Here is a 24,068-nt window from a genome sequence, read left to right as displayed (position 1 = left end):
AACCAGGCTCAGGCAGGGGCAGCGATCTGCCATGCCTGGTTGGGGGTGAGATTTAGGATTAGGATTTAGGATCCTTAAATTTGCAATATTGTATATTATTGTGTAAAATATCTTCTACAAAAGAAAAAATTATACAAAAACAAGCTCATTTGTCTGACAGGACAAATGAGCAGGAAATGACAACAGAAGCATCTGAAGCTGTAGCAGCATGCATTCTCTAAATTGAATGTGCGTGTTTTAACATAAATAATGCTCTGAATGAGTTGCTGTAAGGGCCATAATACAATCTTTTTTGTGTTTTTTGTGTTAATTTGTCATTTATGCTTATTCATACTCTTCTACTAACTTATTACGTCCCTGCTGCAACCTGCGGGTTGTCTCGCTTACTTTTCGTTCTTATTCCATCCTCCCCCCTTTTTATTTCTTGTATTATCAATAATGAGTTTTACTTGTATACAAGCAATTGAAATAAATCTTGGCTTTTTCAGTTTATTTTGAAAATTATGACCGGATGTGGGATTGGTTGTGGCTGGCTTTTCGCAGTATGTTGACGGGGAGCCTGAGCTCAGGTACAGCGCATCACACTCAGAGGGAAGAGAGAGAGAGGCAGAGGGAAGGATATTTATAGCCTAAAGCGAGGCTGCAGCGCAGAGATAAGGCTCGGAGCCAAGCCGCCGGCAAGCAGGAAGACAGGGCTTAGGAAAACGAGGACGCGTCAAAATGAAACACTTCCTTGCTGTTGTATTCGGGGCTGCGGTAGTCACCCTGGTCAGCGCGGCCGGTACCGATGGGGCGATCTCCTTCGAGTACCACCGCTATGAGGAGCTGCGGAAAGCACTGGTGTCGGTGTGGCTGCAGTGTCCGACCATCACCCGCATCTATACCATCGGGGAGAGCTTCGAAGGCCGCGAGCTGCTGGTGCTAGAGATGTCCGACAATCCGGGGACGCACGAACCTGGTCAGTTTTACGCACACACAAAGTCTGTTTCACACCGAACGCGCGGGACCATCACCATCCCCACTCCCTTTGTCCCCGCTTTCTGTCGCGGTATGAACTAATTGAAATCCATTACCACCCGCTGGGATAACACAAATACATTACGCACTATTGCGCATAGCAGCAGTTTGGCTGTGCCCTCATTTCTGTGTGTGTGTAAAGGTTATAGAAAAATGACTTGTGTCCCCGAGATAACAGCAGAGGAGGAGCGCAGGTGGGTCGTGCTGTGCGTAAAGGGGCGAGCGAGGGCCCCGCTGCATCAGTTCTGATGAATCTAGATGGTAGATAGTGGGATCAGCCGTGCAAAGCCGCCATTTTGCTGGTTGATAATGATCTCTTTGCGCTTATCCCGATTCGTGATTCTTAGAAAACACCACAGAAGCGGTGGATCGTGCCGTGACCCATTTGGAGGTGTTTCGAATTAGCCTTTCCAGCTTAAAAAGGAAGTTCAATTCAAAGGAATGAGGCTTTGACTTAAATGGACCCATTAGTCATTAGCAGGGCTCTACAGTCATTATTATTACAGCCCTATCTGCTTCAGTGCTCTGTACTATTTACTGGATGAAACAACAGATGATGAGTTTTACTGATGCGGTGCATTAGGCAAAACAACTACAGATGTGGTTAACCGCGTTTTAGATGCAATCCACCTTCTCCTTTTGCCAATTTTTCCTCTCCTACATGGGAAACTTCCATTTTGGGAGGAAAGCTGCATCTTCAGACTCATCAGATGGCTTTCCAAAATGTTTTAAACACAGAGGGTGTTTGTACCGGGGCCCCAAATGATCATAAGCTCTGTGGAAAATGACTGTGGTTAAATTTTCCCAGAATATGAGCCGTCCTTGGAAGGATGTCACTGAAACAATGTATGGTTTCTTTATTTATTTGTAATCTTTTAGCTCTCTTTTTAAAATGCCAGACTTGGAATCCATGTCTTCATTTGTATATATGATGGTAAACATTAAAAACACTAAAAATGTTAGTATCCAATCCCTAACTGAGCATTGGCTTGTTTTACACATACATTAGTAATAAAGTCCTTTTTATCATTTTGACCTCTTAATCCAAACCTCACTGCTGACCCGCTCAGACTCACTGGCGTGCTTTAAGTATGGAAACAGTGAGAGGAACACTGCTGGTCCAACCCTAGCCTGTAGTTTATTTAACATTTAATGAACATTTGGGAATGGTTTAGTGATTCCTAGCCAGCTCTCTCCAAATGGTAGCTTTAACCGTGATCTACTGCAGGAAATAATTAATTTCATCTCATAATCCTGAGCTAGAGTTTTCAAAGGAAAGAGGAAACTCTTTATATTGTAGCACAAAGGTAATATTTTGTGGGATTTTTTGTGTGGAGAGGTGTATCTTTTTCTATCGGTGTATTTATGCCTCGTTAATGGTGCACCACAGGTTTGGTGTGCCACTCCGCTCACATGGTCACAGAGTCTAATGACCATACATACTAAATAAGTCTGTAATAGTCCGGTGGGCGTACGCAGGCATGAGTCACAGTAGCGAGCCGTTATTACTACCAGATGAGTTTCCAAGCCGCTACTTTGCTAAGCAGGGCTGGGGCCTCCCCTCCTCCTTCAGCCTTTTCCTTTTCCTCCCTTTCCTCCTCTCCCTCTGCATCTCTGCTGAGCAAAACATCCACAGAGGGCAGGAGCACGATGAAACAGAGAAGCGCAGAGGGAGAGGAGCTCCAGATGGGGCAGAGCAGAGTGAGAGGAGGGAACTGCAGATGTGTGACGAGAAGGATAAAACTCAAGCTTCCTTTAAGGCGTCCTGCTCATATTTTATCTGAGCCTGCAGTGTGTTCGAGCTAAGGTGGAGCCAAAATAGCTGTTGCCGGGGCAACAGATCGGCTTAGTGCACTGAGCCGACAAGCGGCTCGTGGTTGGCTGGCTGACTGTCTGGCTCAGGGAAGACCATGGTGATGGTCCTGAGCGGATGCATCTGTCAGTAAGCAGCCATCTGTCATGCGCTGCGGCACTGGACCTGCCTATAGTCATAAACACTGGTGACATATTAGTATACATTAAGTGCGCATAGTGTGGATGGAGACTGGATCAGTAGGTCTTTCTATATTTTCAATGGGTCACATTCCCACTCACCAAAACAGACCCCCCGAACCCAAATTAGTACCTGATTTGCTCTCATTGATTTTGTTTCTCGCCTGTATGTTTGGTTATGTTGCTGGTGAAAAAAAATATGTAGCTGACAGCAATGCCTGCCCAGGAAACTAATGAACTCAGCAGAACATGAGGCAGCTAAGGGCCACATATTTTCCTGCAGCAGTTTGTTGTCAACAAGAAAAAAAAAAAAAAAAGGAGAGTGAGTAATGGACTGGGGTGTGCCAGGTGGACAGACACCTGATTCAAACAAACAACACTACACTGATTCTGCTGGATGTGTAGGTCTGCCTAGACACTTGTTATCTGACAAGCTTACCATTAAAAAGGGGTAAATGTCACGTTTCCTGATTCTTTCTGCTGGTGATACGACATCACAGAGCAGCGCTTCAGACCTGTTTCGAGTGTCATATATATGCATTTTCAGCTTGGCGTTTCCTTTAACATTGTATGATGGCATGAAAAGTTCAGGACTAGGCGTTTCATGACTGAAACTACTTGGCATGATATGATACTTGAAAAAGAAACAGGAAGAGTGAAACGATTTGAGGAAAATGGCATGTCATTCATTTACCGTTTCATGACACCAGCCTGCCAGAAAGTGATCACATGTAGGCTTTTTTTTAAATGTCAAGTATTTTCATTTTTATGTAATCAGGTAGATTCATCATATGCTACTTCTCCAACCTCTATTTTTTTAAAAGCGAAACTGCTGCATTAAATCTGTCTGAATATAGTTTGGCTACTACCACCGCTTAAACTGTACATAAGAAACATGTGAATGGCCCTCAAAGTGCACATTATGCACTTTTCATACTCAAGGAGCCATTTGATGATTGTTATTTAAAGTAAAGGATTTGAATGCTTCCATCGTTTGAAGGAGACTGGATCTCACAGCTGGCTTATATTTAAGCTAAAAGCTTCTTTTCATCAGGGGAAAAGAGGCTCTGGTTAAACTCTTTTGACTCTCGTGTCTGGAACCATTTACAATGTTTCTAATACCAGGAGGAGAAACCCTATATTGTAATATGCTTGGCTTTGTCTGAAGGCGAAAAAAAATATGTCAGTATGAGGTACTGCTTGATCCAATCTGCTGTAGACCATCTCACGAGGTGGAAGATGTCATAAGACTCCACGGCGGTCTGTTTTATAATACGACAGAGAAAGTGTGTAATCCCCAGTGAGCACACACTCAGATGCCCAGTTAAAGCATATAACAGCCAGACACACTGCTGAATATAACATATCAGATCACACTGGGTGTGTTGACTATAACCTGTCCTTTTAAAAGCTACACGTTCCTGTTAGAAGACATTACAGTGGAGGTGAAGGGGGTGTAAAATGAGGACATTTTGCTTCGTGTAGAGATGGTGAAAACAGCCGAGAGACAAGAGGTGCTGATGTGAAAAGGAGCTAAAAATGACAGGAATGATGATTGAAAAAACAGGAGCGTCACAGGAGTGCAAGTGTAATGAGGGTGAAGAAGAACACGGGGAGAATAAGGGAGCAGCAGAAATGGAAAAAAAATGGATGAAAGAAAGGCCAAGGCATCAGCCAGAGGTCATTCATTATACATCAGACACCCACAGCCATCTACCACCTCCTCCTCATTCTTCGCCTTCACTCTGCTCTGACATGTTTTTCCTCCTTCTTCCACTGTCAGCTTTGCTTTTATTCTCACCCTTTCCTACACTTTTTTTGTTCTTTGTTCCTTTCTTTCTCTTTACATTTTATTTATTTTTTGTTTCTTCATTTGCAGTTTATTTTTGTGTGGCTTCACAGCCGACATGTAGGCACTTCTCTCCCATTTCTTCAATAGTGGAATCCTGAAAGATTTTGATGAGGTCCATGTCCTAAAAAACCAAAAAACCCAGACTCCTTCTAACACTTGTCAATTTCTGAGGTATGTACAGAACAGCAGATCCTTTTTTTTTCTTTTGGCAGGCATCGGTTATAAGCAACTATAGCTCCCACAAGACTGTGAAAGTCCTCTTTCAGGAGAGAACAGCCATTAATGTGCAAACGAGAGGCAAAAATTGCACAAGTTCTATGTTAGTGACTACAAATGTAGAGGCTTTCAAATCTTGGTTGTTGAGTTCTGAAAACAGTTTCACAGGTGTTTAGAAAGGTATTTAGACGCCAGCAGGAACTGGTGCATTCATGGGGGATGGAGGAATCAAGCATTTACAAACTACAGCAACTAATGAGCATCCTCATTTATTTTAAGAAATTTTCTATCGATGCCAAAAAGAATCTAAAACAAAGAATATAGATTAAAGATAAGTGACAGAATATAAAAGGACTTCATGTAGGAGAAATAAACTGAGCACTGGTGAGCTTTCTCTTGTCTTTGTCCATGTGTCTGTAATGTGAGCGTGTATATGAGTGTGTTTGTGTACCCGAGCACGAGACAGGCAGACAGATGCGGAGTGAGAGTCTGTTTACTCGCTCTCCCAGTTCATTTATCTCCCTTAGAACCTGCCCCTGGCAGGGTTGCCACGACGACTGAGAGCGTGCTTAATGTGGTCATTCCCAAATGACGTTTGTAGCTGCAGCCATAATTACTCGGTCGCCTAGGAGACTTTAGTGCTGCTGATCGTTTGTGACAAAGGTCGGAGGATGCATTGGATTTTGGCAGCGTCACATGTGTCATATTAACCTTTAGCAGCAGGGAGTGATTTGAAGTTAAAGAGCATTTGGAAACTCAGGTTGTTACTGAAGTTAAGTTGTCATATGTAAAATCTATAAAAACAGAGAAAGATGATTTGGTGTTGCAAGCTTATAACCTTAGTTAGTTACACTGAATTTTTAATGGTTTCATCCTCACCTCATTTCTGTTTCGATGACTGTAAAGGGAATGTGTTTTGGCTTTGGGGTGTTTTCCACATGAAGGATGTGACTGATCTGAACCTTTGTCATATTTTACATACTAGTAAAACCTTTTCAGTCCTAAAAATTAAATATTAACTGCTTTTGTGAGTATCATATTTGGACTACTTAAAAAATATATGTGCAAAAGTCTTGCACCAACCCTTGTTTCTTCATTTCAGTTCAGCTGAATTTCATTTATATATCACCAGTTCAAAACAGCAGGATATTTTGTGTAAGGAGTCCAACTTTCTTTCAATAGTTCTTTTAATTTGTAATAGTTCTCCAGACTTTCTGAAAGTCTTTTAAAGTTCTTCTTTTGACATTGGCTGCTTTTTACTCATTTTTAGTCCAGTCCTTGTACCTGGCTATTTTCAGATGAATTAAGAATCGGATACATCTTTGTTACGACTTTGTTACTAGCAGCCTATCAAAAAACCCCATCATTTGTTCTAATTTCTTTAGCTGAAGCTATGAAAAACACCAAAGATAACACATTTTGACAGCATAAAATTTTATTTTTGCACAAAGTGCTATTAGGTGAAAATTTGGCATATTCCAGTATGGTGTGCAGTGTTTCCTTAAAAGATTGGAGGAAATTGGACAAAATAAGAAGTGGCAGGCCTAAAAGAAACTGTCTACAGCAGTTAAACACTACCTGAAAGTCATCTCCTTTACATAAAAAAAGAAAAAAGAAATACAATAAAACGGCCTTTATGGCCATGAAGAAGTCATTCTTAAGGAAACGAAACAAGGAGAAAAGGTTTAGGTGTGCCAAATTATATAATTACAAGAACCCAAAATCAATGACAACCTGAGGAAGACTTCAGGAGAGTCATATAAAAGGGACTGTCTGGACTATCTGATGGTTTGGGCTTACATTTCAGACAGTGGTGTTGGAGATCTTGTCAAAATTAATGGAATTATGATTTTGATCCACCAAATAATACCATCAAGAAAGCATCTGATGGTTAACAGTGTCATGACAATGATCCCAAAAACTCTGCCAGTACATAAAAACCATCCCTGGATAGAAAAAAAAAAACACAGTCAAGGATTGGCCTCCCCAGAGCCTGGAGCAGTGTGGGATCATCTTGACAGAGAAAAGAACAAAAGGCAGCAAACATCCAAAGAAGAGCTTTGAGTGTCCTTGAAGAAGCCTGGAAACTGTTCCTGAAGACTACTTAAAGAAGTTAGAAGAAAGCTGCTGAAGAGAGTTCAGGCTGTGTTGAGGAACAAAGGTGGTCACACCACAAATTCACTTTCAAGCTTTAAAATAAAAAGAAACAACAGATGAATTCACACAGGAATGTTTCCTGTTATGAACTGACGCTATCACAGGTGACATCTTACATTTCAGAAGTGAAGGGTCTCAGCTACATGAGTTTCATATGTTGAAAAATCCCCATTTGCAGTTTCATGTGTGAGCAGTTTATTTTTACGCGGGTGTCAGAGTTAAAGCTCAGTTTTACCTTAACAGAAAAGAGGAATAGATTGAGAAATAAGGGGGAAGGGTTTGCATGTGTTAAAACAGAACAGATGGAGCTGTGATGAAGTGTTAATGAGCGTGAATCTGCAAAAAAACATATGAAAACAAATGACAGGCGTACTCCTCATGTCACCTCATAACTAGCTACATGAGTCTGCACATATATGGGTTCTAAAGATAGAAAACATGCACAGCTCTGTAGTTTGCATGCTAACATGGAGTTCAACAGCATAAAAGCATGTTTCGTAAGGGAGACGGGAAGTGTCTCTAGATACTGAGCATCTGTTTAATAGCTTGAAACACAGTAACTCATTTTTTGGCTGAATGCAACATCAAAGTGTGTGTTTGAGTGTGTGTGTGCATGCATATGGCAGCTCTGTCGGGCTTCTGAAGGCTGTAAAAACAAAAACATCCAGCAACGCCAGGACAGAAAGAGTTAATTGCAGGCTTGAAATCATTAGTAGCAACTGTGAGGAGATTCAAACATTTAAAAATAACCTGACTACCAGATGTGGCTGGGTGGTGTGTGTGTGTATTACTCACGCATGAAGCTGCTGGCGTTACTCTACAAATACATGACGAGACCAGCCAAAATGGATTTAAAAAGTCTTGAAAGCATTTTATACAATAATTTAGTTATAGAAGAATATATATAAGATACACATAATAATAATAGTAATTATTCTCTAAGGGAAAAATAAGGAAAACGAAATGACCCAATCAGGGTGGAAGGAAGAACAATAAAAACACAGTTCTCAGTAAAACCAGTACCCCTGCAGCGATTTGGCTTCAGCACACTTGGACACTCGCTTGCTTTTCAACATCTGCCATTCTTGAACTACATTTTATAACTTGTAACCAATCTGAACAAAAGACTTTGTTCTCGTACAGCCGCAGAAAGCCATTAATCTTTGATTCATAGCCAATCAAAAAATGTTTACAGCTCACTGCAGCTCATATGTCTTCTTCTTTGTCATTTTGTTAAAGGGCTTTAAATAGGTCCAATTTCAAACTTGTCTGTGTTTTGTATATATTTGTATAGATGAAGAGCCTAATTAGTATCTAAAACAGATGGTGGGTTCATGGGGGTTTATTACAAGGCAAATTCACTGAGCTTAAGACAGAAATAGCTTTTACATATGAAAGCGAGATCACCTTTGATAAAGAAAAGCAGATGCAGCCACACAGACCCACACACTGACGTGGCCAATAACAGTAAATCCACCAAATGGTACAGTGTGTATTTTTAGATGAATACAGAGAAAGGAACCAAATTTAGAATCAAATCAGATCCAAGGTTCTCAAAAACAGGACATGATGTTGAAATGTGCAAAACATTATCAGGATGCGACTCTGGCGCAATACAGTAATATATGTATTTTAAACAGACGCGCAGTGAGTAACGATAAAAGTACATTTCTTAAACATTCGTCATCCAGTCACACAGGTCTAGATGCTGACTGGTAACCGTTCACTGAGGACAAATGTGTATCTCCTGATCATTTGGCAAGTGGTGAAATTGCTCTCCCAAAAATCATCTTGCAATTGCTTTGGTCACTAGCAGATTGGCGTTGAGGCAATGTTGCCTGCAAACCCTCAGCATTTACTTTCCGAGCTGTAGGGAAAATTTGAAAAACTCTGACACAAAGCAGAAACATAAACCGTAGACCTTCACAGTTAAAGTTGCATCTTTTTGGTCTCAGTGGTAAGCACAACTTTTACTTTTTTTTTTTTTTTTTTTTTTTTTTTTAAATACTGCTTAATGAGTTGTTGGTGAGTGTTTGCAGACAAGGTGGAAAGTTTCAATGACAACTACAAGTGACCAGTACACAGTTTTTACTGCTGACAAATCCATTATTTGCAAAACATAAATGTTTTAAAAAATCTGAAATGTAACTGGTAACTATGGGGTGGCTGTGGCTCTGGAGGTAGAGCAGGTCATCTAATAATCGCGAGGGTTGGCGGTTTGATCCCTGGCTGTTACAGTCTGCATGCCAAAGTGTCCTTGAGCAAGGTACTGAACCCCAAATGGCTCCTGATGCGCTCATCAGATTGTGAATGTTACATAGAAGGCAAAAAGTGCTCGTATGAATGCGTGTGTGAATGAGACTTCTTTAAAGTACTTTGAGTGGAAAGGTGACGTATAAGAAGCAGACAATTTACCAACTTTTCTGAGGATCTGAAGAGCTTACTGTCATGACGATTGGCCTGTAAACCTTTAAAAGCTTTTGAAAAAATCAAAAAATTAGATTGCCATGGGCGCCTGCCTCATTTAAGACAAACACCTTCATAATTAGATGTAAAAGACATAATAATAAAATACTATCCCCAAATATATTACGTAAAATACACTGATAATCTGGGAACTGGGATGATTTTAACTGACTTTGTTAATTAGTAGGTTTTAATCAATCATCAGTAATCATAGTTGGTGACTGTTAATCAGTGATTTGGGGAATTAATTTCTGTGTTTCGAGTTAAAATCCCTCTCAAACCCGTCAGCAGCAGGCTCCTCTGTGCCACGTGTCTGACAGAACGGTGTGTGACAGAGTCGCTGCTTAATCCACTGTGTCTCTCTCATTAGCACTGTGCTCCGACATTCAATACGATGTAACCTTTCTGTTGATGAGTCAGTGTGTTCGTCACTCCCCGAGCATGGACGTCCTCTGTGTCCACGATGACTTCCATAACAAATCATAATGTTTTATTAGTGACCTGTTTGGTCCCGAGGAGATAAAGGGTCGTTTCCATGACGGTTTCCCGCTATAGTGTCTATGTGGCCAGCTGTATGTGTGTATTTCTTTCTTTTTGTGCGATTACGTGAGAGCGGTTTATGCTGATTCATTGTCAGCTTTGTCAAATCCTCCTCCTTTGTGAGATATGTGTTCAGTTCTGCTTCTCAGCCAAAAACCTGCTCTTCACAACAGGGATGGTTACATTATGTCCAATCACAGTTACGTCTGTGTGACAGTGACTCAACAGGAGCCTTCTGGTTTCTTGCAGGTGAGCCTGAGTTTAAATACATCGCCAACATGCATGGCAACGAGGCGGTGGGCAGAGAGCTGCTCATCTACCTGGCTCAGTACCTGTGCAACCAGTACCAGCAGGGCAACGAGACCATCGTCGATCTCATCCACAACACCCGCATCCACCTCATGCCCTCAATGAACCCCGACGGCTTTGAGAAGGCCGCCTCACAGGTGAAGAAACAGCACGTAAAAATCACTTTTTGAACTTTATGTCTGGACAGTTTAAGCTTGCAGCCCTGCAAACAGTCATTTAGGAACCACAAGTCTTTAAATTACACCTACACAGCAAGAGCAGCATTTATTAAAGCTCCAGACACTGTCTTTTAATCTGTCCCCATCTCATTTCTGTTTACTGCGCAGCCCGGAGAGATTAAGGACTGGTTTGTGGGCCGCAGTAATGCGCAGGGGGTGGATCTAAATCGTAACTTCCCTGATCTGGACCGCATCATCTACATCAACGAGCGGGAAGGCGGAGCCAACAACCACCTGCTGCAGAACATGAAGAAGGCTGTGGACGAAAACACCAAGGTAAAACAAACTGACTTACTGATTACAGGATAAGGTGGCCGTTATTTCTTACTTACCATGAAAAGACTGAAGTAGCAATAATGTATCACTCAAATCTTTGAGTCTTATTCACCTTTTCTGTGTCAAGCTAATTCAAACTGTGTATTAAATATGCTTATATAAGTTCATTAATAAATGATATTAACTGTATGCATGTTAAATATTTTTAAGAAATGTTGCACAGAAAGGAATAAATAGTGCATTTGCTCTGGTCTGTTTTCATGTGTGGATTGCTGAACATCGGTGGGTATCTACGGTACATTTACAGCAGAAGGATGGAGAATGTGAGGTTGAACCAAAGCTGCTATAATCAAAAGTGTATATTATAACAAAGCTAGTAAATGAATGGCTGCTTCCAAGGGTTGCCAGGTCTTTTTAATAAAACCAGCTCAGTGGGGAATTAAAATCCCCCCAAAATCGACCCTTGGTATTGTGGTGTGTGTGTGTGTGTGTGTGTGTGTGTGTGTGTGTGTGTGTGTGTGTGTGTGGGGGTGGGTGGGTGGCATTTTTTGTGTGTGCATGCGCAGAAATGATGAATTGATAACTAGCAATTCAAAAATGGCATTTTCATTTATTATTAGCCCTGTCATGTTCATTCATCAAAAGTAACCAAATTTGATGGGAAATCCTCTGAATATTAAGTAATTTGATTACTTGTAAATTTTCTAATTTTGTGACATACTTACATGAAATTTAATGGAATCTAATCAAATTAAATTGACTTGACTGGCATGCATTCAGTTTATACCAAGCACATTTTCCTTAATGATTAATCAGTTGAATAAATACAACTTTGATTTGATATTTCAGCTGCATTTTATTCAAAATTATTGTACCATGTTTATTGAGGGTCAAGAATCCTTTTTTTGAGTTTGTGTAGGTCGAAGGTGATATTGCTTTAGATATTTATTATCTAAACATTATTGTAATTGTAATTTTTTAATGGTTCACATTTGCAGCTGGCTCCAGAGACCAAGGCTGTGATCCACTGGATCATGGACATCCCCTTCGTCCTCTCGGCAAACCTGCATGGAGGAGACGTTGTGGCCAACTATCCATATGATGAAACCCGCACTGGTATGCACACACACACACATTAAACATTATAAAACACTGGTGTTGCTCTTCATCATCGTCATCGCAGATATGATTCCTGATGATGCGACCCAAATATCCACATTTAAAACTTCCCAAACAGAGCAAGTGAAGTTTTTGCTTCGCCTTTAGTAGAAGAGATCACTCCCACACCTATTTTTCCTGTTTGGGTTGTTAAACTGTATGTAAACTGTTCCTTTCTTTCATGTGAGGATGTTTATCAAGACAAATATTTGAACCGTTTATGTAACAGCAAACATTTTACTCCCTTTTCTTTAGAATGTCGTAAATTTGATTTAAATCAGATGGAAAATGTTTCCTCCTCTGCGTCATCGCTCAAAGCAAACACAATCTGTTGAGCAGGCACACGTTTTCTGCTAACACTTCATCATAGCCGCTCTCTAAATGGCGAGCGCTTGTTTGTTCTCTTTCCTCTCATTAAGGATCCACCCATGAGTACAGCGCCAGTCCGGATGATGTGATGTTCAAGTCTCTGGCTAGAGCCTACTCCATGTATAACCCCGTCATGTCCGATCCTCACCGAGCCCCGTGTCGCAAGAACGATGACGACTCCAGCTTCAAAGATGGCATCACTAACGGCGGGGCCTGGTACAGTGTGCCTGGAGGTAAGAGACAACTGAAGCATTTTTAAACTGGTGATTGGATAAACCCAAACAAAAAAACCCTATAAACATCTGAATTAGTGGTTAAAACGTTGCTCACCTGTAGTTGAACAATAATGGATTTCCAGTTACAGGTGCATTTGAACCTGTAAAAGATGTCCATCAGGTCCTTTCTTACCTCTCTCAATAAGGTTTTCTCATTTGATTGCTCAGTATGGCCGAGCCACCAGCTCTCAGAAGAGTCCTGGTTGCGCCAAACCTCTTCCATCTGAGGCGTCTGTGCTCATGAGAACTCTGATGCAGCAGAAATGTTTTTGTAGGCTTCCCCAGATCTGGGCTTTGCAACAACCCTGTCTCTGAGCTCTGTAGGCAGTTAATTTGATCTCACAGTTTTTGCTCTGATATGCATTGTCAGCCATGAGGCCTTCTATAGAGAGGCAATTTAATTTACCACAGGTAGACTTCAGTCAAGGCGTAGAAATGTCTCAGCAACCGTCAAGAGAAACTGGAGGGATTGAGCTAATATGTTTTTTGCAATAGGCTTGAATTCTTATGTAGATGTTGCAAAAAGTGGGCAGTATGGTGGCACAGTGGTTAGCACTGTTGCTTCACAGCAACAAGGTCCTGAGTTCAGGGCTCCAGCGCGCCTGCAACCCTGAAAAGGATAAGTCGTGGAGAATGGATGGAGGTTACAAAAATTCTATTTTCAGTTTGTCCTTATGGGATAGTGTGTGCAGATTAACGAGAAAAAATAATTGATGGCATCATGCTGCAACATAACAAAATTGAACAAGATGAAATGGGTGTGAAGACTTTCTCAAGTCACTGTGTGTCACTATGTATATTGTTTTCAGGTAAATGGTTAACCCATTTTCAAATATATAATCCCGAATTCCGTTAACTTTTTTGGTTTTGCTTTCTTTCTCTCTGCGGCTTACAGGAATGCAGGATTTCAACTATCTCAGCAGCAACTGTTTCGAGATCACTCTGGAGCTCAGCTGCGACAAGTTCCCCAATGAGGAAACGCTGAAGAGCTACTGGGAGCAGAACCGCAACTCGCTCGTCAACTACATCGAACAGGTAGGCAGGACTATAAATACAGATGCCATAAATCACGGTTTGCAGTCTCTTCCATTTGCACAGCTGACCCAGAAACAATACCAAGGCTTGCAATCTCAAGTCTATAAGTGCTAATGCTTGAAATAAACTGCAAAATGTGTCATCTATAAGTGCAAAGTTGACCTTCACAACACAGCAGTCACAACACATTTTCAGATCTTAGGTTGGATCTGGCAGGATTTATGTGACTATTTCTGCTAATGGAGGTGAAAGAATCGTAACTTTGATGGTAAAAAGGAACCACATAATCGGACACATAATGCAGCCTCACGGCGTCAGAGTTGCAACTGCCCATCCAGACGTCAGACACTAATTTGTGGTGACGCCACTTCTGCCTTTGTTTGCTCACAAGAGGTTGCTCAACCAGAAAAAGCCTCTTCTCAACCAAAAACTAACAAATCTTTTACACCTGACTCTAAAAATGCTGCCATCAGTCTTCAGAGGGAACATGTTCTTCTTCATGTGTCAATGTGCATGTTGTGTGCAGGTTCACCGTGGCGTTAAGGGCTTTGTTCGTGACCTTCAGGGCAACCCCATTTCCAATGCCACTGTCTCTGTGGAGGGTATTGACCATGACATCACCACAGGTAAATTCACACAATTCACAAAGCACAAGTGCTGTCACAGCACTTGCTTGCTCCATGTGAGAAATATAATGGAGAGATGGTGCAATGCCTCCATCTCGTGGATATTGTGGGTACTGCAATTGTTGCCTGGCGCTGCTCTGAGCATCACTGTGTTGCTTAAACACATTTTAATAAGACAATCTGTATTTTATAGCCAAAGATGGAGACTATTGGCGCCTACTGGCTCCAGGAAACTACAAAGTGGCAGCCTCTGCCCCTGGATACCTGACTGTCATCAAGAAGGTGGCTGTACCCTACAGCCCTGCAACCAGAGTAAGACACACAAACAAATGACCCATCACATTCCCTGTGGGGTCTTTTATCTTTCCAGAAGGTAACCTGAGTGGAAGTTCTCCAGCCATATTTTCTGGATCTCTAAGCACTACTCTACAATCTAGAATAACTCGCTGAACCTTGGTCCCTCCAGCAGACACCACAAACACATCAGATGCTGTATGTCTGACTAATGTTGGCACCGCCTACGTAATAATGTAAGGTCTCGGTTGAAGTGTCTGTTCATGATAAGCCACTAAACTTTTAACAGCTGTTAAGTGCTTAGTATGTGTAACAAAGGGAGGAGAGTTTGCTCACTCAGTAGCCCTCATGTCAAGCTGCATAGGATGGAATTTGGAGGGCAGAATTTGTAAAGTCTGCAAGCTACCAAGTGAGCCTGCAGCAGAAAAATCATTATGAGTATTTAAACTGAATTCTATTCAAAATCAGTCTGGATTGCATATTCTTGAGAAAAGATATCAGAGTCTCTATTTTTTCTTCTTACCAGCCCTGTTAACAATCTTAAGATCGCCCAGATTAATTTCTGGGGAACCAGTTGTTTTTCTGTCATGGAGGATGCTTTAGTTTATCAACTAATAGCTCATTTAAGAAAAAAAAATCTTTTCAAAGCTTCCAGTTGCATCACAGAGTCTTTATTATCAGATGGAACCGGCTCTGATATTTTTGAACTTCTGCCCAGACTTTTCAGGACGTTAAAAACAAGGACAAACAGATTAAAAAACTGAAGTAATAACTGCACTAAACACTGCTGGGACTGTGCAAATTTGAAAAGAGAATGAATCGCACATTGAAGGCACAGGAAAATGGCTAATTTTAGAGACCTTCATAGATTTCTTTTTGATATATATCTACATTTTACATACATGTATATTTTACAAGACATTTTTATCATTTTTTCAGATGTCTGCGCTTATAGATTGCATCCAATTTTATTGCATATGTGCAATGACAGTAAAGATATTATTATTATTATGTTGATATGGTCTCATATGGGGGGTCATGATAACCCTGTTAGTGTTTTAAGATAAGATCTGGTGTCAATTGTAGTTTAATAGAATTGTCTTCCAACCGGGCCTGTCCTGGTTGATGGTGCTGCTACATCGCTGTTCGATGCTGTGATCTGTTGTGAGTCAGTAAAAGCCTGGAGAGAGATCAAAGAAAGGAGGAGTGATATTCATCTACATGTGGCCAGCTGTAACTGTGAATTAAGTACGATGACACCAATTGAGCTCAAGAAGTGCAGAAAACCTATCATATAGTTTAGTATATAAACTACTCGTGTGCCACACTGAAACGTTTGGTGTGATTCAAGTAAATACAGCTCCAGTATTCCTTTTAACCTAGAGGCATGAGGAGGAGAGCAATGTGTCATGACTTGTGAGATGAATCATCACGTAGCAAATTCTGAACATTTTAGTGACCAATAAATCACTGTGATTTTTACTTTCCACAATAATAAGTTTCCACAATAAAACACACCTTTCAGCTTTTCATGTATTTTGAAATTGGGTTTTTTTGGAGACCTGGAGTGTAAATGTGCCTGTTTTTAAAACCCTTTGGGTCATCTTCTGTTCAGTCTGTAGACGTGACAATAAACACAAAAAGGTTCTGCTATTTTTTTTTTTTTATAGAGCAGTTTGAGGTATATTTTTTTCCATTTCCAAAAAAGTAATGCATATTTTACGTATTGGAATTAAAGAATAGAAACAAAGTATCCATCCTACTGAGCCAGTATTGAGTCCATCCCAATGCCTGCCTATTGATACTATTGATATGTGGATAGAGAAAGTAGGAAAAAAAAGCAACATTTTAATGAATGAATAGAAAAGTTTCTAGTTAAAGAACAACTTACAAAACCAACACATTATCTCCAAAGTCCGCTGGATCCTCCTTGGTTCTCAGCTGCTGTATCTTGTGTGTCTCAGGTGGATTTTGAGCTGGAGTCCCTGATGGAGAGGAAGGAGGAGGAGCGGGAGGAGCTGATGGATTGGTGGAAGATGATGTCAGAGACACTGAACTTCTAACGCGTTTGTCTCGCTGACGATCGGAGCGTCCACACGTCGATGTAATATAGTCAACATTCTGTGTGCCCGTCCACTCTGAAAAAGAATATATTGTCTCTTCTTCTTCTTCTTCTTTCTTTTGATTGTGTTCTCTCCATTCTTACTTTAATTAATTTTGTTGTTTATTAATGTAAGAGTTTGCCTCACACTCCTGTAGATTGTTTGAATATCCTGCGCGCGCAGTGAAAGACAAAAGGAGGAATTTGCAGGCAGCTTGCTGGCAGTGAGACTGGTCTTGACTTCCGTGGTATTGTGTTCTCTATCGTACACGTGATTGGTAACCATGGCACTCACCTATATATCCAATGAATGACTGACTGAGTAATAATGTATGTAAAAGAGCTGTTTACATGATTGCCACATGGCTCTGTCTCTAAGTATTCATTTCCCCCCCTGTTTTAAATGTCTCTGTTTCTCCAGGCTTTAGTACCAATACATTCTCAAGGCTACTACACACGAAACCTTCCAAGTCTGAGTAGCTGTAAACACTCACTCTGATACTCGTGCTGTTTCTGTCCTGTAAAATAAAGCCGATATCGCACTACGGTACTGAGATAATCAGGGACATTGAAAACACTGTAAAATCACTGTAAACATCATATTGTAAACAATCTATACAGGCAAGCTAGTTTCCATATATGTTATTGATGTTACGATTTTTTTAAACTGCAGCACAGCTTTGATTCCAGCACAAGATGAATGGTTATAATAATATAATATATACTGTATTTATGAACTAGGTATAGCAAGAAAAGTTTTTTTTTTGTAACTAAAAAAATATGAAGGACCACGATCATGACACTAATAAATCAGTCAACCCAAAGCCATTCCTTTGTATGTGCACTACACAGGGAATACTGTAAAACATAAGGAACTCTGGGAGGAAAGTTTGTTTACTGTAACACAAATCTTTTGAGTGGACAGTTAGCTGACTTGCATGGATGCAGTTCACCTCATTTTAGAGCCCAGAAAGGATTTATTGAATGTATGGCTATGGAAAGGGTTTAAACAATGTAAAGAATAAACAAATCAATAAAACTCCCCTCTTTATGTTGTCGAACTGCCGTCTGGTCTCCTTTGTTTCAGCTCTTTTTGGGTGACAGCAGGTGATCCACAAAAGAACAACTGGAGTTGTTCACTTCTTAATGAGGCTGATGGGAGCAAATGGGTGAGGCTAAAGCCTCCATTAGGTTTTCATTAAAAGCTCAAAATAGACCCTCTATTTTGAGCTTTTTACATTTTTACAGGGATAATTTGGAAAACATTTGCTGTTTGCAAGGAAATGGAGAAACAGTCCCTAAAAATAGCCCCGATGGCGAGATGCCACAGTGGATTAGAGGGGAAACATTCAGCAGAAGTTTTGCATTAATGCCTCAAATCTGTTTAAAAAAGTCATTTTATTTATGGTTTCTTTATTTCCTCATGAGTAAAACAATTTCGCTTTATGATGTCAGCTCATCTAGTTTCAGGTTTTCAGTGCTCACAGCCATTGCCATAAGGTGTTGCTTACGGATGGTTAGAGAAGTTACCGCCTATAATTATAGCAAACACCCATCCGTGAAATGGTCATATAACAATCACTACTGCAAATTCTGACTTAACAAACCAAGTTTGGTGTTCTGGTACAAACACGTGCCTGTTTGATTATTGTATAAGAAGATGATGTGTGCATTTTAAACATTTTACAGCTCAAGTTAGATGAGAATATAAAAGTTATAGATTCCTACTCTGTTTGAGTACAATGCTGTGCATCTCTCTGACTTGGTAACATAGAAACAGCAAATTTCTGCATAAAACTTAAACTTATGTTATAGTTTATGAATTTATTGGTGAAAAGCAAAAACAATTCAAAAAGTGGGAAGTAAGATCACTGCAGGAGCTTCTCGATCCTGTATACCAGCAGTATAGCAAGCTTCAAAGGAGTAGGAAAAAAGAGTTTTATAAATCAGGATAATAAAAAAGTGGATCTCCAACAAATGGTAAATGGTAAATGGCCACTTTAACACATAGTGCAGTGGATTCATGCAATTTTAGTAGCTCCAAACTGAGGTCTAATCAGGCAGAATAAGTGAAAACAGATGTGTGGGTGTGACTGACCTTTAACAAACAGCAATGAGAACTCACAAGTAAGAAACAGTGAGCTGGTGTTTTCATGGATTTGTTCACTTAACCACTTCACCTCGACTACACATCTGGTGAGCAGTGGCGTTTAAATGATGCTCAGTGTGCCCAAATTATGCCTGGCAGATCAGTAATTTCTAAAATACTCAGTAACTGAAACCGGCACGAACGACTATGTCACATTCATCTTTATTCCCCATCCTTTTGCTCAGATTGAAACATCTCTTTGTCTCTCCTTCTCCTCTGTATGGGTGTACGGGAGTGGGTGTGGTCCAAAGAGGACACACCTATAGTTGGTACGCCAGCTTTTCGTCTCTCACCAGTGACAGTACTTAAACCTGACTCTCGTCTGCACTCACTTTTAAATTGTTGCTCTACTCACATTCAGGCCGTATAGCTCAGGCATCTTTGAACTGCTTTCCTCACCCCTTTGTCAGCTCACAGTGCTTCTTGCACATATGAGATTCCTTCCTGCAACAAATCCTGCTGGTGTGCCAGCCTTGTACTTACCTGTAAATCTGACTGAACCACTCTCACACCACCACTCCCAGAAACGTACCTGTAGGATGTTAGCCCTGTGGAAAAAGCCTTTTTGAAACTTACCTGAACGCCTGTCTGGAGATACTTAGCTCAGTGTAACTTTGCTTTGATATTACAGCTTATTTATTCTTTACCATATATTTAACTCCAAAAAGGGCGGATCTGATTTGATTTAAAGCAGCCTGTGTTCACTGTCTCAGTTACTGCAGTTAGAAGTCTGTTTTCACAGAAGGACATCTGATATCTCACAGCAGGAAAAACGCTGTCCAGTGCTAAAATTACAGATGGATGAATTCCACCAAGTTTCACGGTTCTGGTGTCTGCTGGCTCGCTTTCCTTCTTTCCTAACTTACAAGGATTTCTGAAAAGATCAGAGCCATCAATAATGTTATTAAAAGCATCTGTGCTTCATATTATGACTAAAACCTGCTGTCAAAAGACCCCTTCACTTCCAAGTTCTTGGATTGAAATTGCTTGCCTAGTCTAATAAGTTATGAATCTTGAATAAGGAAGGACATAATTTATGTGAGATACGCAGACAAACCAGTGCCAGTGTTTGACTTCAGCTTTGTGTTCAGATATAAATCTTACTGCGTGCTTGTACATATTGTGCCTTCATATTGGTAGAAAAAAATGGCCTTAAGCATTGTTATCTAACTTTCACCCCTTGCAGTCACGCACACACACGCACGCGCACACACACACACACACACACACACACAGTCACGCAGAGCAAGGGTGGCACTTTTAGTCCAACTATGCGGTTGAATCAGCTGTTTTAGCATTAGATGCTAACTCTGCAGATCAATGGCAACCTCGGTCTATTACTCATACCGACCCTATTAGCATCTGCTATTAGCATCTTCTCATCAATACCATTGATCAAGCTGCTCTGACTTCAGGGCAGAGCGGGACACAGAGGGGACCTGCGGAGAGAGAGAGAGGGGGACGAGGACATTAATCTGATCAGTCAAACGTGATATTAGACAGCTCCTCCCTCATCAATAATGCAGGAAGACCTATTTGTTTTGGCAATGGGGCCAGTAAAAATGTGATGACACTGTGCTGTTAATTAGTTAATTATTGGACTGAAGTAATCAGCAGATATTTTGATAAGTGTTGGAGCGATTTAAAGCAAAAATAGGGGGTCGGGTTCTTGTTTATCATTTATGAGGATCCACTGTTGATTTTTGACTAGAGAAAACAACATGGAGGTGTTTATCGTGATTTTTGCTGATTTAGTTGAAAACAGATTCAGTTTTACTGCATTTCAGGATGAAATGTTCTTTCTGTACACACACACACACACACACACACACACACACACACACACACTTAGAAAACCAGGACTTTTAAGATTACTTAAGTTTGTTTGGTTGCATGTGTAATTTTACACTCCTGCTGCCACAGCACATCTTTGTCATTACTCCTTAAATCCTGCAGATGACAGTAGTGTGCTGACGACCTGACAAATCACAGAGAGAAGAAGTGTTTGCACATGAAGACTACAATCTTCTAAAGGTTTCTGCACCCTGTGTGAAGGTTCATCATCTGGGCGTGGGTCATTATTTGACTGTGGATTTGAGCTCATAGTTGCTTCTGTTGGTTGTGGACTGAATCCTGCTTCCTTATTCTTTACCTTTCAGCGCTCGCTGACTCCCAGGAAGTCAAAGTGGCTGAAACAACCTCACCAAACCGGAAAATCGTACCACAAAAAATTAGTTACAAAAACTGAATTAGTGGCTGTAAGCACATAGAAAACCATTTAAAGCAGAGAATAGTACATCTGCTTCTCTCTTCTGCACTTCAGTTAAGAATTAAGTAAAGGCAAGGATCAGTGAGCAAATCAGAAGACTGCCAACAAACTCTCAGTCATTAAACCATTAAGTCATAAATATAAAAGCTAGAATAAGTTTTGCAGCTGTAGCCTGCTTGCATTTGTTGTTAAAATGTTTGGCTTATTTTAACAAAGTGAGACTGTTTGTTTAAAAAATGACCCAAGAATGATTTGGTAAGTAAAAACTAAAAAATATAGACCTGTTTTATTCTCAGGTTGACTGAAAGTATGCAGTGCAGCCTTGTGTTCATATAAATAGTAGAGGAGTAATTGATCTGCCTCTGCTCCTTCTTTTGTGATACATGTGCAAGGAGTGGTAACGATAAATCACACCTGATAGCCTTTGCAATCTATAATAATGCTAAAACTCTTTGATTACAAGAGTTGCAATGATCTATATCGACTTGCTGATTTATATCAGCCTACAGGTGAATAAGATGGTAAATAAGATGGGAGAGAAGAAGAGTGGGATCAGAGGTTCAATACATAAATTTCTTTCACTCGCCCAGATTTATTAAATTTTAAAACTTGTCTTCAGCTGAGTTCATGCTGACTCGGTTAAAATTGTTTGAGACACAGCAACAACATTTTCTGAACTTTAAAAGCTCCACTCAACAAGAACTGTGGGCACATTTTTAAAATCCCAAACTGGTGGTATTAACTCTGAGCTGAAACTGGGTTTGATCTTTGATATGAGGATTTCTGCCATTTGTTCTGTTCTATGTCACCATGAACACTGCTTCAGTAATGTTGAGGTGCGTGCTCTGGTGAGGCCAATCCATGACTGATAGTGTTATATTGTGTGTTTTTCTATCCATTTTACTGTATTAGCAGTTTGGGATCATCGGCATGCTGAAAAAAGAAGCCAATTAGATGCTACTGGCCAAAATCCAGGCCCAAGTTATAATAGAGCCTCCAACATTTTTTACAGGTGGTGCACTGCTGTACCCCTCTCCTGACCTACTAGTGACAATATGAATAAAAGTTTAAAATTTGCCTCTCACACTGTGTTATCTTTTGCATTTTTAATAGATTCAAATAAAGAAATGTGAATAAATGATGTGTTTTTTAAACAGGCTGCTATCAACAAAGTGTCTCAAGATATGGTTTAAAATGTGTTCTTTGTTTAACTTTTACACAGGCTATGGTCTGTCGCTTGACTTTGGTTAACAGGATGTGCAATGTCTTTCTCAGTTTTGAGGAAAACATTGGTTCTCACAATGTGCCAAAGCTGATTTTGCAGCTGAAAGGTCTTATACAGCAAATCAACCCTCACTCACTCACTCTCTTCTCTCTCTCTCTCTCTCTCTCTCTCTCACACACACACACACACACACACACACACACACACACACACACTGCATATTTCTATAGCCTTTTTGATAGGAAGCATATCTGCAGTAAGCAGAGGCCAGAGCACACACACGTTGATCATACAGCTGTGTTACCATATCTCAGAGGACATTGCATTGACTTACATTAAGTTCCTGGAGCTTAACCCTAGTGTAGTCTTACATTACCTTAAATCAATTCTTCTAAAATTTGGCAAATCATGTTATGAAAACTTGCTTTTTTGCCCTCCAAAACAAAGCTGAGCCTCCACGTTATGACAGCGTAAATAGATTTATGTCCCCATAACACGAGTAATACAAGTGCACACCCAATACCAAGTTCCAGAAGAAGTGCAATGTCAGCAAATGGCTAGTGTACACACACACACACACACACACACACACACACACACACACACAACATCTTCAGCTTTCAGAGAAGCAAGGTGGTTGGTCTGTTAAGGCGGTCTCACTCAGTGCGTGGCGTTGTCTGTTACTGTTCCCCAAATTCTAACTCAACATTCAACTCAACTTTCTTCCTTCTTGTTCAGTAATTCAGTAATTACTGGATCAACAAAAAGTTGTTGTTTTTTTAAATTCATCTTAGATATTAATTCAATAAGTCCAAGTGAGTGTCATAAAGTGAGGATGAAAGTGACACAAAATTCAGACGCACTAATCTTGTGTCTGGACATTCTCCATTTAATTTCATATTGTAGATAAAAGACAAACAAAAAACAAAACAATAAACCTTAACCCAGTCGGTAAAAATGTGGAGCATAATGTGTCCTGATCAAGTTGAAACGCAGAGAGCTGAAAAAATGAAACTGCAGTTCCTCTAGCCACCACTTGAGGCTTGCTCCAAAAATGAGTTAATCCCCATAGACTTTCATGTTATAATGCCCAACTTTACATAATTAAAAAGAATATTTTACAACTTGGTCAAACAAACAAACAAATAAACGAAACACAGTGCTGGCCTCTGTGGATAGTTTTCCCCTTCACAACAACTGTGAGGAGGGTTTTTCCTGTTAATAACTTTTCCATCTGGATAACTGAGTTAAGGATGACTGATAGATGTCCTGGAGCCAGTCACCTGTCCTCCCACTTTAAATCATTGAACTGGACCTGTGGGTCAGTCATCGGTGCCTTTTGGGGCATTTTTAATGGATTATCAGATTTCTGTTTTAGCTTGCTGTGTAGTACAGACCATCTGAGAAGGTTGGGCTTCGGTTATGGGGCTATGGTGAAATTCCAGTGTTTTATTAGTCAGCAGCCTATATAAATGAGCTGATACGTGTGTCTGTGTACCTGCACAATTTACTGATGATACAGTA

The 24,068-nt window shown here is 40.4% G+C and overlaps 1 protein-coding gene across 2 annotated transcripts; it reads left to right on the top strand.

The window, feature by feature from the left end:
* The first annotated feature begins 556 nt into the window (after nt 1-556).
* Nucleotides 557-17,962, top strand: cpe (carboxypeptidase E). Of its 2 annotated transcripts, none has more exons than XM_019360082.2 (9): nt 557-958; nt 10,490-10,701; nt 10,876-11,043; nt 12,042-12,159; nt 12,621-12,803; nt 13,741-13,880; nt 14,407-14,506; nt 14,700-14,818; nt 16,765-17,962. In XM_019360082.2, the coding sequence occupies exons 1-9, from the start codon at nt 721-723 to the stop codon at nt 16,861-16,863; spliced, it is 1,377 nt and encodes a 458-aa protein (XP_019215627.1). In that variant the 5' UTR covers nt 557-720; the 3' UTR covers nt 16,864-17,962. The 2 variants fall into 2 exon arrangements, with proteins under 2 accessions (XP_019215627.1, XP_003449737.1); XM_003449689.5 differs by having other exon boundaries at nt 721-958; nt 10,490-10,686; nt 16,765-16,863.
* Nucleotides 17,963-24,068: the final 6,106 nt, after the last annotated feature.

Source organism: Oreochromis niloticus, linkage group LG6, assembly GCF_001858045.2.
Source record: "Oreochromis niloticus isolate F11D_XX linkage group LG6, O_niloticus_UMD_NMBU, whole genome shotgun sequence".
Lineage (NCBI taxonomy): Eukaryota > Metazoa > Chordata > Actinopteri > Cichliformes > Cichlidae > Oreochromis > Oreochromis niloticus.
Note: the sequence above shows the minus strand (reverse complement) of the source record. Positions and strands in the feature narration are given on the sequence as shown.

Coding starts and splice junctions, on each gene's coding strand:
- cpe (XM_019360082.2), top strand. CDS start 721: ATGAAACACTTCCTTGCTGTTGTATTCGGGGCTGCGGTAGTCACCCTG. Junction 12,160..12,620: donor ATATGATGAAACCCGCACTG/GTATGCACACAC, acceptor CCTCTCATTAAG/GATCCACCCATGAGTACAGC. Junction 14,507..14,699: donor TGACCATGACATCACCACAG/GTAAATTCACAC, acceptor TGTATTTTATAG/CCAAAGATGGAGACTATTGG.